The sequence below is a fragment of the Hipposideros armiger genome, unplaced genomic scaffold (genome assembly GCF_001890085.2).
Source record: "Hipposideros armiger isolate ML-2016 unplaced genomic scaffold, ASM189008v1 scaffold_311, whole genome shotgun sequence".
NCBI classification, from domain to species: Eukaryota; Metazoa; Chordata; class Mammalia; order Chiroptera; family Hipposideridae; genus Hipposideros; species Hipposideros armiger.
Window position 1 is genome coordinate 896,029 of NW_017731661.1, and position 19,045 is coordinate 915,073.

Below are 19,045 nucleotides of genomic sequence, written 5' to 3' on the forward strand. Positions count from 1 at the left end.
CTACTAGACTCTTGTTTGGACAGATTTAAGTGAGTAATTCCTAAGAATTATAGGCCTACAATATAAAACAACAAATTTCTATGCAAAACAATGTACCACTTTGGGTACAAAATTACTGACATAATCAGACCGCCAGGGAGGTTAATAATGAACTCTGTCAAAAGACTTTATCATACCGTGGTTAACTGTATCATGTGTTTTTCACTGATGCCCATGTAAAATTCCAGTGAATCCTTTGAGATTTTTTCTAAAACTTTTTATTATCTAATTGACTGGGTTGAGATTTCTACTATGTTTTTACACTTTGATAAAGAAAAACAAGTGTCCCATTCCTTCTTCAGAATTTCTTGGTTGCATGACAAGTTCAAATGACTGGAGTAATGGGCCTCAAATCATGCTAAATACATGCTCTTTTGAACTTTACATTACATATACCAAGAAATCATGACCAAAAATATGTAGGTATTTTAAAAACCTACTTTTCAGAATAGAGTGTCATAATATTTCTTTCTTTGATTTGTAGTGGTTGGAATTGGAAGGGGAACGAAACTGTTGACCAGTATGTTGTCAGGGTCCAAGGTAAGATTACTAGAATAGTTCTGTTTTTCATTTTTCTTTAGTGTTTTTCTTAATGATCATATGTTGGATTTTATCAATTAAAAAATAAACTATATGAATTGCATGAATGAGTGTCAATCCTGACTGGTAATCACATTGTCTATAATGATATCTGACAATCAAAATATTGGGACTATAAACTGGAAATTCTTAATTGAAAAACAAATTTGACTTATAAAAGCAAAAATTCTGCAGTGCCCATAATTTTAAAAAACTATATTTAGTTTTTTAATATAATAATATGTCTTAGATGAAAGGGAACTTACAGATCATAAATTCTATTGGCAGATTTCTTTAAACCTTGGAATTTTTATAGGAACAATACCATTTGTAAACCAAGCACTTTTCAACAAAAGACATGCTTTGTTCAATGGTTACAAATATTTGCTAAAGAAAAGAATTGGGCTTCTTTCAATAATTACATCATTCATCTATTAGAGCAGTCTTGACTAAATGCAAAAGCACTTTTTGAGGTGCTTGAAAGGGGGGGGGAGGGGTTATGCAGACGCAGGGGAGGTCTGAAACCTGTGGATTGCATCAGGCATTCAGTGAGCGACCGCAGGAGGGAGTAGCAGGGTGGGAGGGACACCGGAGCCGGATGTCAGAGTGGCTGATCTTTCTGTGCTTCTCAGTTTTTCCTTAGGAAAGATGACTCGATCCTCTCTAGGGTCTCTTCCAGCTCTAAAATAGATAATAGCATCTGTATTCTAATTAGTAACTAGGTTATAGTACTTATGGCTAGGGGCCAGTGAAAATGCCTATGGGAGGAAGGTTAGCGTGCCATTAGGTAGAGAAGAATTTCAGCAAGCTCCTGGGCTGAACTTTGTGTTTCAAAACCCTTGCTCTACATGGGATATAAATACTTGGTAATGTGATTTTGTCTAAATTGTTTCTTTTTTTAAAAAAATGTGATCAAAGACCATTTAAAAATTTTTTCAGTTCATTGCCGACCGATGGATGACTTTTGTGAAATATAATTAAAATGTCATGGCAACGTCAAATTGTTGCATAAGTTTCTAAACACCCTCATTGTCTGAACTTGTCATGGATACTGGCCCTTGGGCCACACTTAAGTAAGCTTTTCTTAAGATAAAAAGCCCCAGAGAGCATACTGCCTTTGACATCACGTTTTAGTTAACTGACATAAAACCTGTCTTTCAGTTGGAAAGGATTTTAATGCCATAGACAAATGGAAGAATTTCGATGTGGCTTACTCTGCAACCTTCAGAATGTTCATGTTGAAAAATCACAGAATACAAAAACTGTGTTAGAATGGACGAGTTTGGCTGTTGTACAGTAAATTTGTACACTGCGCTTAAATACTGATGCACGGGATTTAGAATCTGTTTCTGATACATGTTTTTTGGCAGTTGCTGAATATTTGTTTCTTAACTCCAAAATATGAGCAATAGGAATTTTGATACAGGATTATGGATGATTTTTATTTTGTTTTTTAATATTATTTGGTATTTTCCAAAATCTTTACAAGAACAAGTGACTTTTAGAATAAGAAAAAAGGTACATTTACATGAAAGAATTTATTTGGGTTTTCCCAAGATAAAATAAGTTGAGTTCATTGGAATATTTATTACCCACCCCTCCATCCCCAACCACAAATACACAAAACACACTGTATGTTATTGAAAGGTTTTGCATGTAAGATCCAGGCATATGACAGAAATATGACAACTGGAAATGTAACTACGTCTTTGGCTGTGGCTTAAGCTTTATCACAAACCATTTTGGTATTCAGCTAGGAAAGCTGCCTGTCCTCCAGTGAAATCAGTAATCCTCAGGAACCTAAATAGAAAACCCCTTACTGAGAAACCTAGTTCTTGGGTGCTTCACATTTCAAAAATAGGGTTATTATCTCATTAGCTATTTGTGTTTTTTACACTTTTAACTTTAGATTATGTATTTGTTGAAAAATTAAATCATTTAAATTTTACCTTTATGTTGAAGGATTTTTATCAAAAGTAGTTAAAAACTGTTAATGAATTTTTTAAAATTCATTTTTTATTTTTAGCATTGGACAGAATCTTAGAGATCCTCTTATCCCGTGGCTTTCAAAACTTTTTTGACCAAGACACGTAGTAAGAAATTCATTTTATATCATGACCCTATATACATATACATGTATAAAAAACCAAAATTTTATCAAACAACTTTAGCTCTATATACAGTGTACCCTTGCTATTTTTTCTTCTATTTCATTAAAAAAAAAAAAAATTAGGTGCCTGCAGCCTCCTAACTGGACACAGACCTACCATTTGACCTAATGTTTACTCTTTTCCACTTCCTACTTTTACAGATGAAGTTTCATTTGCATTACAGACAGACTTGTAGTATGTGTAGGGTGGAGTTACCTCAAGAGTAGAAATATTTAGTTCTAGGATGGCAGATATTCAATGCTCATGTTACAGCCCTCTCATGCAATCCACCCCTCCACCATCATCCAGTCCTAATTAGAGATATTGCTAATTGCACATGGCCTAACACTCTTTCCTGTTGAACCATGAAACATCCTTAGAATCCTGTTAATCATAATGTACTTCATACAACCACCATCAATTAATGGATGGAGTGCTGACCCTCTCAATGAAATCTTCAGGCCATTAGGTTAGTTCCATTTTGAAGACCAGAGACTATTCAGACCACCCTACTCCTTTTTTGCATTCCTTCCCATTCAGGTCAGAGTAAGATTTAAGAAAAGAGTCTTTCCTTGTCTTCTTCATTAGCTTCTTCTCCATTTTATAGAAAGCTTTGCTCTGCCAATGAGCATGTTGCTCTTGGTATTTTTTCCCCACTTCCTTCTCTTTGGGGATTACATGTATAATGTGAATAAAAAGCATCTAGGTTTCTGTACAGTGCTTTGTATACAGAAGTTGCTCAATAAATGCTGTTATTACTATTCCTAAATATTTCACCAATCCCCAAACCTCTCTTGCCTGAGTTCCAGGCCTGTTGGATCTCTAACTTCATGTTCCACAGACACTGACATTTATTTTATCCAAGCAGGTTCTGTTGGAAATCTTGAATACAGCTAATTTCGTTTCTTTCACTCCTGTCTGTGATTTCTGGTGGCCTGAGCAACACATGACTCATGAGAAAGAGGAAGTGTGCCAGCTCTTTAAGGGAGCGACAGTTTCTCTGGGCGTTAAAGTGAGAAAGAAATTTCTCACAGTCAGGAATATTGAATGACAGATAGGTAGTGGTCCTCAAAAATAGTTTTACAACACATGTAGAAGTAGAGCTACATAAAATACAGCAAGTGAAATGATTCTGAGAGAAGTTAGGCCAATGGGTCCTTTTGAACTAACTTGATCTAAGTATGGAATGCAGGTTACTGGGAAGAAGGCAATGGATGCATAGCCTCTGTACTATTATCTTCCCTAAATTATACTTTCTTCGAGCCAATTGTTGAACAGACCTGGATAGCAGATGTGCTTTGAAGCAACAGACTTGAATGAGATTTGAGTATTTATTAGCTTTCTATATTGCTGATGAAGGTTGGTTACTTATGTGTCCTTTAGAAACCAGATGAGCAGATGGAAGGGTTGATGTTCTGTTATGCAATCAGTGATGCCATATAAAGACTAACTATTAATAGCATTTTCCAGATACAGGGCTACTCCCATATCCTTGTGGAGATACACCATAATGGTGCCTGCAGGTAAAGCCAGCATTTCCTCAGCAGTTTTGTATGCCCTCCAGGTGTTATCTTTGGGGTATACAAACTTTTCCACCCTGGATGTATTTGAAGGACCATAATGTACCCCAAGAATATACTAGCATTTTTAGGGTAACCAGTCAATGTCAACTCTGAAGTGGGACTTGAATAACACTCCTGCGATACTTAGCCAACTCTCTAAGCTTTGAGCATTTCTAATTCATTTTTTCCAGAGGTTAGTCCAATTTGTACCTTTTCTTCACACTTAATATTCATACATTTCATAAGTACTATACTGAAAATTTTGAAGGGCATACACTTATGAACTGTACAAAGCTGCTCCTTTTTAATGAAGACATTCAAAGCTACACATTTTTGGGTTGGTGAGTTTTTTTTGTTTTTTGCTTTTAAATGTTCTTCCTCATTCTAAATAATATTCCTTTGTTGGTTTGTGAAACTTTGAATCACAAGCTTTCAAAAATCAAACTTCAGAAAAAGCAATTGCCTAGTGGAGATGGAAATGATTATGTATACTTTCTGTAATACAAACATTTTCCTTTCTTCTGGAGTACGAACCAGTTTGCTTTTAAGGTTATCTAGTTAATATGTGCTGTGGGGTTCGGGGGCTTGAAGATGAGTGAAGTGGAGAGTAGAGTAATATCAGTATCAGCGAGAACCATGAACCCCAAAGAGCACACAGTTCGATGGAAACTTCTTTAAAAATTCTTCAGGACTTCCATTTGTTTTGTTGTAGTGGAATTATATTGCAATGAATACATTAATAGAATTCACAATTCCCAGATATACACCATGGAGAATAAACAACTCTAAAACCCTGTCTCTGTGTAGGATTTAGGCCAGTGAAAAGTACTTTAAACCCCATAAGATAAAAAGGTAGGATTGTGTATACACATTCCCGTGTCTTTTTTCTTCTATCCCATAACTTCTTGGTGGCGAGGCTTTGTTTCAGCTGGAGACTTAGCTGCCTGGGTGGGTTTTCCTAAGTAGTTTGTGGATCATTAAGTAGAATTGAAAGATAATTATTGCTAGATTCCAAGACAAGGGAAAACTAGCATAGCAATCAGCTATGATTTAGATCAATAGTTCACAGAGGCTTTTTCAGAGGTTCTGTTGAAGGCAGTCTTTTTACTTGCAATCTTATAAGTAAGTACACAGTGGAGTTTTTCAGAGGTCACGTGATGAGCAGTGTTATCATGGCTCTGATGGCTAAAGGAATGTGTGCATGTGTATTAGTGTTTTAAACATTCTTCAGTTTCAATTTCTAATACAGTAAAAATTGACAGATAGAACCCATATGAAAAAAAATTGTGCCAGGGTTTCTCAATAACTTTCATGTATTGTAGAGGGGTCCTGAAACCATGGTGTTTGAAAACTGCTGATTTAGGTATTATTTCCCCTAAAAAGATTCCAGCATGTGGCCAGGTTCAGTATAACTGCTGAACCTAGAATGTCTTGAAACTTGGCAGGTACAATCTGAATGTCCAAAACTAGGGTGAAATGTGAAGAATTACACACATAGGAACTTCTCCAGCATTGTAGATGGAACTTTTCCATCTAATAGTAAGAGACACTAGAAAAACAATGCAAAACCCAAGGTAATAGAGTTTATAATTTGGGAAGATAAGGATCAAAGTACAAAAATGTACTTGGAAAACAATGAACATCTGTAGGTAATCGTGTGCCAAGCAATAGGGCATGAGTGCTTAGTGAGCTAAACCATGGGGACAGATGTTATCAGCCGTCACCACCATACCCTTTGCCTCTGCAGGCCGCCTTTATTAATGTCTTAGCCTGTTGTGCTGTGACCTTTGTATCTCTCACAAGCACGTAGGAGAACACTGTGTAGTCACAGTCCTTAAGCAGAATTGAATGAATGACCATACTAATGAATGAATGAATGAATGAATGAATATATGATGTTGGTTTGATACAGGCCTTCATTATTTTTATGTAAGGAACTTGTATTGAGCACCTACTCTTAGCTATGCTGTGGGCATGGGTGAGTGGGAGTGGGGATGAATTAACAGGGCAGCTTTGAAAGATGAACGAGTTAGGACCTTAGAGAAGAGCGGGAGTTCAAGGCCAGAGAAGTACCATGTGCCGGCACATAGGACGCCCGTGGTTCAGAGACTAGAATGAGCATTCAAGCTTGGGAAGCACTTTTAAGTTCCTGGTTAAAACCTGTTACATGGCAGAACAGCGCAAGTGCACCGAAGGCACAGCGTACCGCATGATTGCGTTGTGTTTTTCTTATGCAACTGGACAGATTATGAAGACAAAAATCAGAGAGAGCATTTTGTCACTTTACTGTTCCGTGTGGAAACTCACTAACCAGATGAGTCACTCTAACCACTGTTACTGTGAATCCTTCTTTATCTTTTCTTTTAATAATAGTATTGTTTTCCATTGCTTACCAGGGCCAGGGACTGTGGCTCTAAACTCTGCTTCCTTTCAGGAGGTAACTGTTATTATCCGCATTTTAAGATGAAGGAACCGAGGCTCCAGCAGGAAAGCTAATGTAACTACTTGACCAGTTGTGGGGGAGTGAGGGTTCAACCCTTTGAGCCTGTTTCCTCACCTCCCACCTGCTGTGCTTCTCACCTGGTATGCTCCATCAGGGCTGATCTTTCCAGAAAGAGAAGCAGGACTGGGACATTGCAGGGGATGACACCGAATGTTTAGTTACAAGAAAGTAATTTTTGTCAATTTAATGAAAAAATTTTAAGTTAATTCATATGCATTGGAACATTGCCTTCTATGCTGTATTTGTAAAAAAAAAATTCTGAACTATATAACAAGATGATTTCATCAAAGGGCTCTGAGGCTGATATAAAATGTCTGTTTGCTTATGATAATTTGAAGCTTTAATATTTTTTCATTTTTGTCTCTGGTCCCTCTACTAGCATAAGCTTGTCATTAATAAATTCTTATTTGAGCTCCTGCTTTTAAAAATTGCTCACATTACTACAGATTCTTTTCAGTGGGAGTTATATTGCTTGCATTTTTCTCACTATTTCATGTGATACTCCCAATAAAATTTGGATTTGACCATATGAGAGGAGTATAAAGAAGTATTGTAGTACAGTCTGTCCTGAGATGAGAAGTAAAACAATCCTCAGTTAACTGTGAATGCTCTAATTCTTCACGTGTGGATAATGATCACTTCTTACAAGTGACTTTCTGCCTTTCAGAGAGCTATGTATTTAGCTTTTGCTTAAATGCATAATCAAGTTACAAAGATTACTCTTAGTATTTCATATAAGAAGTAGTAAATGGATTTATTTTAAAATTTTAATTGTACGTGTGGTAAAATTACTGAATCTTGTGGTGGCCATGTAGGGGTTTATTGTACCATTCTCTCTACTCATAAGAATCTTTAAAAATTTTCCTTCAAAATCAAAACTGGTTTTAGAAATTTGTTTGCAATAACAATATGCTTATAATCCAGAATTCTCAATAAAGTCAGACTTGACTTTGTCATGTTAGATGGTATAGGAAGTTTATGAATGTTCTTCAATTTACACACATGTTTCCACGTACCAAAAACTAATAAAACATTTGCAGTCTGTTGTTTTGTCTTTATTTTGTATCAAGTTGGCAGTATTAGTGTTAAGTTGTCAGAAAAGTCATGACGTATTTTTTTATGTTTTTTGTTGCAAAATTGCATCCTGACTTTTCTGACAACCCAGTAAAATTCTGTACGAACTTCATAACGGTTTTCTCTGCCTTATGGCCTCTATTTCTCCCTTGTTTCTCTTCCTCTAGCGGTACATTGCCATTGGAGAGCTGGGGAAAGCTACTGACACACTGGATTCTACCGGGAAAGTAACAGAGGAAAAGCCTTACGGTATGAAGTTCATGTAATACACTCTTCCGTTTAACATTTAGAGACAGTTTCTGTGAATTCAGAATTTTAAAATAAACTCTTACTTGGTATGACCAGTTATTTTAGTTTTCAGTACATTTCTTTACATAAATGAGATTAGAAATGTTTTATCACATTGTTTTTTATTTGGTATGAGTTTGTTAATAAAGATTTATTATAATTGCCTCTTTTCCTATAGTGAATTTTTTTCAGAATTCTTCCGAATCCCTTTCCAAAAAACATTCATAGCTAGGATTTAGGGCATTTTTCGTAGTAAATGAGAAACAGACTTGTTAAATTTTTACCTCTGTCATGTTATTGTTTGTGTGTTTGTTTATTTTGTAATTACTTCTTTGTTGTTGAAATAAATATACCATGTTTAGTGCTTTAAAACTAATCATGATTGCTTTTGGAGTATGTAAAAAGATACGACAATGGGAAAGCTATTTCTCTGGAAGTAAGGCAAACCTCACTGGGGCCTACCTTAATTTTTCTACTATTTCTTTTTTCACTACTTTAGTAAAGGATAGATAAATGGTTTCCTAGCAACTCTCACAGTGCTCATGCTATTTATAATGCAGCAGTTGCATTTTTGTACAGCCGGTTCACCTGCACTATGATGTCATCAATTGTGAATTATTTGTAGGCTCTTGGGGTTCTTGCGCCTGTGTTTAATGTTATCCCTTCTTAATTTAGCGGTAGGCAATCCAGCGTCTGGCTTCCCTGTGCTTTTGTGTTGAGTGTCCTTGCTGCGTATTTCATATTGCCCTAGGACTGAGACCAACCTTTTCTTTGTTCATAGTAGCGTCGCTTGACCTGTTAATATTTATTTATATGTAGCTAGTATCTTACTTGATTAATCAAGCAGTATACTCAAAAGAAAAATCACTGATTTATTTTGAGTATTTTTAAAAATAGGTGTGTTGAATTATCCTTGAAATTATTATTATTAGGAAATAATAGCACACCCTGTGTTAATGGAAACCCAACCATAATCTTCAGCCAGAAGGTTTTTAAGATTAAAGAGGCATTGGGCAACAGGACGATATCAGAGATTTCCAGAGTAAGCTAAAGTATATGTCAGTACACATATAATTAGAAGAATAGTGAAGAAGTAAAATTGGTGAGACTTGTGGATTGGGAGGGGTAGTGAGGAAGTTCGCAACCGTGACCTTGGGGGTTTTAAAACTGGCTACCTAATGGTGCAGTTCTGAGTAGGAGGTGCTCGAAGAGGACCAGCATGATGAAAATACTTACATATACCCTTTCTTCCTGCCCTTAAGCATTTTGGAATTTTAAAAAACTATTCTGGGACCTGCCGAGTGGCTCAGTTGATTAAGAGCTCGCTCAAGAGTGCGAGCTCTGAGCAACAGCGGTTCGATTCCCAGCCCGAGCTGAGCTGCTCCTGAGCTGCCAACAGATGGCAGGATGGCTCAGCTAAAAAAAAACAAAACAAAACTATTCTGTATTGTTTAATTTGTAATATTATTTATCTTAAAGAAAGCTTAATTTGTTAAAAATCATTTCATTAAAATGTTAAAGTAAGTCATGGAGACAGCAACTAACTTAATTTGGACCCTAAAAAGGAGCGCTCCCTACAATTTATTGAGTAGTATTTGTAGTCCCAGAAAATGAGAGTTCAGACAATTTTGCTGATTGACATGATTTTCTCTGTGATTTCAGTGAGTCAGTAAATGTTTATTATCTGTTCAAGCTGCTATAGCAGGTAGCAGGGGGAATATAAATTAGTACAAAACCTCGCCTGTGTCCTTAAGGAACTTCTGTCTAATGGAGAATGAGGTGTAGGACCTAGGTTCTCAACGCTCTGAGACCTAATACTGAGAACCAGTATTTTGTAATGCCTTCTTTACTGTCCTCAAATACAAGTCAGAGATACTCTAACCTACGTACACATTTAAAAAAATATATAATACAGTAAATGGAATATAAAAAAGAAATAAAAGTAATTGATAATACAAAGGTACATTGATATATAAGCGCACAGTCTTAAGACTTCATTAGGTGTTTACACTTATGCATAAGTCATTATGAATGCACAAGGACAAATGCAGACTGATATAGATGAGTTGTATTGATAACTCAGTACTGGAAAATCTAGTACTATATGAAAAACAGTCCAAAAAACTGTGTTTAAATAGAAAATGGAGTTAGGTTCTAGCCTCAGGTGATGATTCTAAACAGGCTTTTCACCTGCATAAATATCCGGGTCATAAGACATCCAAAAGTCAGGTGGTACACAGGACAATTCATTGTGCTACACCATGAAATCATAGGATACCTAGCATCCCTGGTACTTATCCATTAAATGTCGCTGATGTTGCCACCCCACCCAGTCACTAACAATAAAAAATGCAGTTCTTAATGGACCTGTTGGGAAAGACCGATGTATGGATAAAGTAACTAAGGCAGAATGCAGGAAGTGGCAAATGAATGCTCTTAGGTAATTTTTGTCCTATCGAGACAAATACTATTTTCAGCCATTGTTTCAGATAGCTGAAAGGTAGCTCAGGGAGTAAGAAAACAAATGTATAGCTCAGTAGGCTCAAAATTCAAACTCGGTTATTTTCCTTCATAACACCTTCGGTTATTCCTAAGGAGCGTTTTTCACCATTTATAAATAGGTATTTGCATGTTAATTCCTAACCTGTGAGGCTGACACCATGTCGCTTTTGGACCTCACTGTACTCTTGGTGTCTAGAACAGTGTGCAGCATGTAGAAGAACACACTTAGTATGCGAGTAAGACGGGCAATAGAGGCCTTCACAAAGAAGATGACTGCGTCATGTCACAGGAAAAGCAAACATCTTTCACCTTCCTGTTATTGTTTTCTCATCCGCACCTAGGTAGTAAGTCTTCAGTACAGTGGCTAGTGTCTCTGAGGACAGGTCTTCATTGTGCTCACCTGTTCTCCACGGAGCTCAGGACACTAGGGCTGTGGCTGCCCAGGCTGTCTTAGATGTGGGCCAAGCTTCTGCGAAGGCCTAACTCCTCGAGATGAGAATGGATTTTCCTATCTCTCGTGGCTTTTTTATTGCGAGGCAAGAAATGTGAAAGCAAAGTGATATCTCATGCTAATCCTCTGTTCTAAACACAACCCCATCCCGTAGTCCCCAGACAGGGTGCTGCTACCAAGGTCTCCTCCAGGGATGTCGCTAATGGCGAGGGCAGCGGCTACTCCTGGGCTGTGGTTTGGCTGCGCACACTTCCTGGCCGAAGCTGAAGAATTGAATTGGGCCTCAAATTGTGGTTTCAGTAAACAGGGCACACTGTAGTAGGGCTAGTGCATTGCTGGGTATCCATTCTCTCATGGTGCCTTTTCTTTGTATTTAAATCTTTGTATTATAAATGATTTCACAAATAAAAGTGAAGAAATAAAAGATTCCTAGAAACCCCTCATGCCCTCATCCAGTCACGACTCCAAAGATTCCTGTTCTAACTTCCAACACTATGGTGACAGTTCTAAAACAATGGTATAGTTTTGCCTATTTTTGAACATGATATAAATGGAGATAAACAATGTATATTCATGTCTGGATCCTTCCACTTATTGGATGTGTGAGATTCATCTATTTTGTTACATGTATCAGTATTTTGGACTTTTTAAATTGCTGTGTATTATGCCACTGTGCAAATGTACCACACTGTGAAAAAAAAAAAATATATATATATATGATTGTGTATGTGTATATGTGTGTATGTACACACACACACACACACACACAGTCTTCTGTTGATAGCGTTTGGTGTTGACCCCAGTTTGGACTTTATGAACAAAGCTGCTATGTGTATTTTGTACATGTCTTTTGGGAGATATATGAACTCATTTCTCTTGGATATAGTATACCCAAGTGGAATTGCTGGGTCATAGGGTAAGCGTGTATTTTACTGTACCAGAAATGATCATTTTTCAAAGTGTTTGTATAACTTTGCATTTCTACCAGCAATAAATAAGTGTTCCATTTGCCTCACATCCTTGGTAACACATGGTATTGACAGTGTTTTTAATTTTGGCCATTCTGGTAAATGTGTGGTATCTCATTGTGGTTTTCATTTAATTACTAATAAGATTCAGCACTTTATTGCATGTTTTTTGGCTCCCTAGTCATCTTTTGTGTATTGTCCAGGTCTCTTGCCCATTTTTTGGTCTTTGGGTTTTTTCTTTCGCTATTGCATTGGCTTTTTTTAAAAAAATTGATTTGTTGAAGATCTTTTTTTTTTAAGATTTTTATTGGGGACTTGGGGGGATGGGAACAGCACTGGGGAATTGGGGAAAGGGAAACAGACAATCTGCTGTCCTTTTGTTCTTCAATCTAGTTGTGGAGGATGTTGCTTCACTGGCCCAAGTTGGCACCATCATTGCGCTCTTCCCTGGCGAGACAGATCAGTCGCCGGCTTCTGGACAGCCGCTCACTGTGGCTGCTGGCCGCTCACACTGGCTGCTGGCTACACACGGTAGCCCATGGCAACCCACTGCCACAGGGGCTGCAGCCTATGCCATCGCTGGCGACTCATGGCAGCCCAGCTCCAGGTTGAGCTGTTGTTCAGCATCTTAGCTGTAGAGGGCAGTGTCACTGGCCCTCATATGTGGCGTCCCAAGCCAGCTCTTAACCATGCGCCACTCGGCCGGCCCGATTTGTTGAAGATCTTTATATACTTTGGATATATGTGCTCTTGTTTTGGCTATATGTGTTGTGGATATTGTCTCCTACCCTGTGGCTTGTCTTTTACCTCTCTTCATTGTGTCTTTTGGAAAGCAGAAGTTCTTAGTTTTTAGTCCAACTTATCGAGTCTTTTCCTTTATGGTGGGTCCTTTTGGTGCCCCGTTTAAACGAACTTTTCCTACCCCAAAAGCATGAAGGTATTTTATTATATTCGAGAAGCTTTACTGCTTTCCCTTTCACATTACATCTACAGTGCACCACTTTTTTTTTTGTATGTGGATACCCAGTTGGCCCAGTAATTCTTCCTCCCCTTCCTCCCCCTCCCCCCCCACGCCTCCTTGGCCACAAATCAAGCACCATATGGGCATTGGTTTGTTCGGAATCACTTTTGTTGCATTGGTCTGTGAGTCTATCCTCGTGCTAATACCAAACTATCTTAATTGCTATAGTTTTAGAGTAAGTCTCGATATGTGAGACAGCAAGTTTTTTTATCTTATTTCTTATATTTTTCTATAGGTTTTTTTTTTTTCATTAAAATCTTTTTTATTTTTTAAAGATTTATTGGGGAATTAGGGAAGGGGAACAGACAAGTTGCTGTCCTTTTGTTCTTCATTCTAGTTGTGGAGGACGTCGCTTCACTGGCCCATGTTGGGATTATCATTACGCTCTTCCCGGGTGAGGCAGACAGGTCACCGGCCACTGGACGGCCGTTCACGGTGGCTCTTGGCAGCTCACGCCGGCTGCCGGCCACTCAAGGTAGCCCATGGCAAACCACTGCAGCCTCACTGTAGCCTACACCGTCGCCATCAACTCATGGCAGCCCAGCTCCAGGTCAAGTTGTTTTCACCATTTTAGCTGTAGAGGGCACAGCGTCACTGGCCCATGTGGGATCCAAACCAGGACCCTGGTGCTCAGAACTGGCGTCCCAAGCCAGCTCTTAACGAACACGCCACTCGGCCTGCCCTCTATAGATTTTGTTATAGCTTTCTTATCAAAGTAAGGAAGTTGCCATCTATATCTAATTTGCTGTGGTTTTTAATCATGAGCAGACATTGACTTTTATCAAGTGTTTATTCTGTGTCTATTAATTTTTGTCCTCATTCAAATATGAAACTAATTTTCCATTTCTGGAATAAACCCAAATTGTTTATGATATGTTATCCTTTGTATAAATTGTTGGATTTAGTTTAGGATTTTTGCATCCTTGTCTATGAGTGAGAGTACCCTGCATTTTTCTTTCTCTTGATGTGCTTGACCGGCTTTGCTATCAAGGTTATGCTGACCTCATAAAGTGGGTTGGGGAGTTGTCTCCGTTTTTTCTGTTCTCTGGAAGAATTACTGTTGGATGGGCATTATTTTTCTAATGTTTGGTAGAATTTACTGGTTGACATTTGGAGTTTTCTGTATTACAAAGGTTTTAAATCATGGATTGGATTTCTTTACTATGGTACTTCATATTTTTTTAATTTCTTGTATCATAAATAATTTTCTCCTACGAATTTGTTCATTTCATCTAAATTTTCAAACTTACTGGTATAAAGTTATTCATTATATACTTTTATGACCTTTTTATTTTGAAATAATACCAGATTTAGAGAAAAGTTGCAAAAATAGAGCCATATTTTTGTAGTTTTCAGTATACAGAGCTTTCACTTCTTTTCACAGTAATCAGATCTTTCACTTATTTTGATGCATATAATAGCATTTGATGCTACTATAAATTGGATTTAAATTTTTGTCAACTTCTGATAGTTCATTGCTAAAATGGAGTTGATATTTGTATACTGGTCTTTTGTCTTTCAACCTTGCTAAACTCATTAATTCTAGTCGCTTTGTGTAGATTTCTTGTTAGTGTGGGTTTCAAGTAGACTGTTTTCCACGTCTAGCTTAGCCCTACTCCTAAGACATGGCTTCTCTGGAGTGTCTTTCGAATGCCTCGGGCATTCAGCAGTTTCTTCATTCGGATGACTGGACTTCAACATCTTTCAGCCTTGTAAGAGCTTGGGGAGCAGTCCTTTGGTTAGTTTCGTGGAGGAGACTCACTGTACATACGTGCAGCTTGGAATTTAGCCCAAGTCACTAGTGGACCCCTATAGACGTTTCTCTGCGTAGTTCTCTCCAGTTCCAGCTGCTGCCGCTTCCCAAGAGTCTGATTCTGTTCCGTGAGATCACAGTGCTTTGGGGTGCCCCCCGCTGCACCCCAGTTCAGACAGCACCTCCAAGCGAAAGCAAGGAATTGTGGGCCTTGCCTTGCTTCTTCCCCTTCTCTCAGGGATTACAGTGCTTGCTGCCTGTTGTCTAATGTTCAGAAACAGTTTATTAAATTTTTTTCCAGTGACAGAGCTGCTTATGGTGGCAGAGCTTGCTTGTCCAGTAACAGTTGCTGTGTCATGCTCAAATATTGTTTTTAACTCCATCGGATCATTTTTACTTCATAGTTCAGTTAAGTACCAACTGTCATGTTGTCAATTCCCTGGAAGCGACAATAAATTTTAAGCAAATAATAATGTGTAACATGATCTTGTATATGTTAATTTTATGAGAATGACTTTAAAAAATTAATTTCAAATGAATAAATACTGTCACCTTGATGATTTATTAATTTGGTAAACAAAGAATAACTACCCAAATCCTATGGCACTTATACCCATATTCTTTTACCAAATATAATTCTTTTGGCTAATTATTGGATATACTTGCTTTGGAAATTTTATTCTCCATTTCTTTTTAAATCCTATGCAAGTAGAGTCTATATTCTTGTATCATAGAGACAATTATTATTATTTGGATTAGACTAATATCATGTTTTATATATAGCCAGCATGCGTCACTACATGTTCATGTAGTGAATATAATATTATATTCACTTTTATTATAAAATATTATGTTCACTTTTATTATAAAATAACTTGCTGCATAGGCTTTCTGTCTGGTGATTCAAACATCAGATGAATGATTGGCCTGCGTCACTGCTAATGTCCTTTAGACCTTGAGATCTATTATTCCTCAGCAAATTAAATTCAGCAAGAATGTCTTGAGTGCCATCGTAATCATGTATATTATATAAGAAGAAAAACTGTCTTTGCCTTTAAGGAACTTAGACTTCATTGGTGAGACAATACCTGTATATGTATAGTAGGTAACAGTTAAAAATTGTGTATGATTAATTACATAATGAACAGCATTATAGCACAAATGCCTGAGATGTTAAGTCAGAAAGAGACACCATGGAAGATGTAGAATGAGAAAGAGCACATCTTGTCACCTTGTGTGGGGGAATCTCAGTAAGAGAGAGCCATCGAAGCAGGACGAAAGAGTACACATTGGCAGGAATGTCAGTAGAGAGACCAGCCTAGCAGTAGAAAGCTGTTTGGTCTTATTTTTAAAATACGTGGCTAAGTTATGAGCTATTGCAGTTTTACCCACAATGGCATTTCTTCCAGCACTTGTCAGCCTGGTGGTAGAATTGGTTGTCTAGATTTGTAAGTTTTGCATAACTACGATGCTACCAGTAATTATGTTTTAATGTTGCAGTAGACTAACATTTTTCATGGAAAAATCCTCATCTGTATCATGAGCTACATTTGTTTGAAAAACAGTATGAACGGAATAGCCATCTGAGATCTGCCTTTTGGGAGCTGCTAGGTGTTGGATAAATTGTTTTCAGTTCTGTAGCTCTTCTCTGTTGAGTCTCGTCGATTCTGGTCTTTTGTTCACGTTTAGCTTGTAAGGATCAAAGTCACAGTGAGGTTAAGACTGTCTTGCTGTGTTGGTATTGAACTCTGGACACAGTATTTCATTCTGTCTTCTCATTTTTCTTCTGGTGATAGAACAGGAATTCAAAGCACATTAATTAGTTTTTGTTAATATTGTTCAAATAAAATCAAATGTAATATGTATATACTAGAATAAAAAGTTTAAATTTCCTACTGTGACCTAAACAAGCTATAGAATATTTCTATAATCTGGTTTATTATTGAATATGAAATATGTATGAAGAGTCATCTGTAAGTGTAAAAATCCCAAATATTTAATTTCAGTGTGTTATAATTTTCTGTTGTTAAAATTATAGAACTGTACATTAATATTACATCATTTTGTTTGAAAGAGTGTCAAACAAAAGCTGAAAACATGACCAAATAACAGATATTGAAAGCTTTATGTTTTCATTCAGATTTTCTAAAATCATTTAAAAAAACGTTTAGTAATCATGTTAAAATCCTTGCTATGTCTATTTTCTTTTTGTGCGGGCTTATTTTTGAGGCACAAGTCAGATTCCTGACTGAGAGTGTTCATTTCAAAGAACAGAGAAATTTCAAGAGCAGTGAAGGGAGGGAAGAAGACAGATAAATACAACTTTACTTGGAGACAAAATTGAAATATGAGTGTGTAAAATTTATACCACACCATAGAACAGTTTTGAAACCTATCAGGTAAAAATTTTAAGTGTGCTTAATACTTGATAATTTCAATACTGCATTACATGCAATATTCGATGCCTGGAGAAACTTAGAAAAGAACTTACGGGTTTTTTTCTTACTTTTTGATCACCTCATTTTTTATCACCGCAGGACCATTTCTATAGCTAATGCAACATTTTTCTCAGGGTTCTAAAGGCCATAGTAAGAACTAAGTGGATATGAAATGATTGAACCATTTTTATTGGAGAAAAGATTGAAACAAAGGAATTTGGTCTTAATATTAGATTATATATATAAGACTTTCTCCTCCTTTTATCTCATTAATGTATATTTTATTCATCTCAACAAGATAGAATTTGGCCTATAAAACATACAGTATAGTATATGCTTTGTTGAAAAAAAAATGTTAATGAGTTTGCAGAGCTTTCGGTGCTATAAAAATAGCATATATACTTCTATGATTGTTTTAGTGTCACTTTTTTCCACTTTTGGCAGATAAAATAACACAAGAAGATATTGAAGGCATTTTACAGAAATTTACTGGGAATATAATGCAGGTACCTCCCCTGTAAGTTCAATTACTGCATTTGAATAAATGTTTAATTCTGTTTTCCAATGATTAACATCACTTGAATGAAAAAAAAATGAGCTTCTTTTTGTGGATGGTTGAGACAGGTTTGAAATCTGACATAACAAATGATCAAGTAAAGATGAACCTGATTGGATAGGCTGCAGCACCTCTCCCATCCTCTAAGAGGTCATGGGAGGTGGTCTCCTCTGTCCTTGGATATTGCACAGCCAGACACCTATGCTATCCCAGTGTTTATCAGTTTTTCTATTCCATCTACAGACATCAGGGCAGTTCTGGAGCGCAGAGATGTCACTTTTCCCAGAATTGCCATGAAGGGACGAGTCCAGTCTGGTGCGAGTGTCAGAGTTGTGATTCAGAGTCTAGTTAGTACTTGCTTTCAGTTGCTGGGACCATTCATTTTGGGCCCACAATCTTATGCCTCACAGTTCTCTGCAACACATGAATTATAACTTACTAAAAGTATGAGAATATTGATTTATCACATAACCATTTTTTGTGCACATTACCATTTCAAGCAAATTGCTTTCTTTTTTGTTAATGGCTGAATGGCTATAAGATATGTCAAGATAAGTTACTGACAATTCTTTTAGAATTTCTTTTGTATTACAGAGTTTGTTTTTTTCAACACTGAAATAGCTATGGGGAAACGTGTCTTCATAGTTTTGCCTCAAATATAAAGAAAGATAAAAATTTTAGGATACAAATAAACATTATTTTGGATCATTATTAAAATAAATTAAGCATATTCATATTTACTGTTTTAGAATTTTCTTCTCTGTGATCGTTCCAAGGATTTTGTGGCCTAATACAATTTCATCACACAAAGCTAAGATCTGTGAAGTACATTATTTGCTTATTTGGTCTTTAGAAACATTCTGATAACTTTTGACATGAAAATGAATATTGGAGTGGAAATTGTTTCAGGGAAATGTAGCTGAGGTCACTGTGAGCGGCGCCTTGTGCCCTTAACCCAGAATGAGGACTCGTGAAGACACAAATGGGCCACCTCCGGGGAGATGGCTAAAGAATAAAATCTACAGGACTGCTTACTGGGTGCCAGGTTGAGCTATATTATATTAGTCTCAAAAATATTTAGGAACTCCATCCCTGACACAATTGTGGAGTAGATTAAAAGAAAAAACAAAACTAGTTCATGTTTTAGAGGGATTTTCAATT

At 36.9% G+C, this 19,045-nt stretch overlaps 1 protein-coding gene across 2 annotated transcripts in view; it reads left to right on the plus strand.

The window, feature by feature from the left end:
* The window catches only part of TRUB1 (TruB pseudouridine synthase family member 1), a 42,101-nt gene that overhangs the window by 16,867 nt on the left and 6,189 nt on the right, over window positions 1-19,045 (plus strand). For both annotated transcript variants that reach the window (XM_019660111.1, XM_019660110.1), the window contains exons 3-5: window positions 524-579; window positions 8,075-8,156; window positions 17,773-17,845. In XM_019660111.1, the coding sequence (XP_019515656.1) occupies window positions 524-579; window positions 8,075-8,156; window positions 17,773-17,845 (211 nt within the window). The remainder of the gene's footprint in view (window positions 1-523; window positions 580-8,074; window positions 8,157-17,772; window positions 17,846-19,045) is intronic.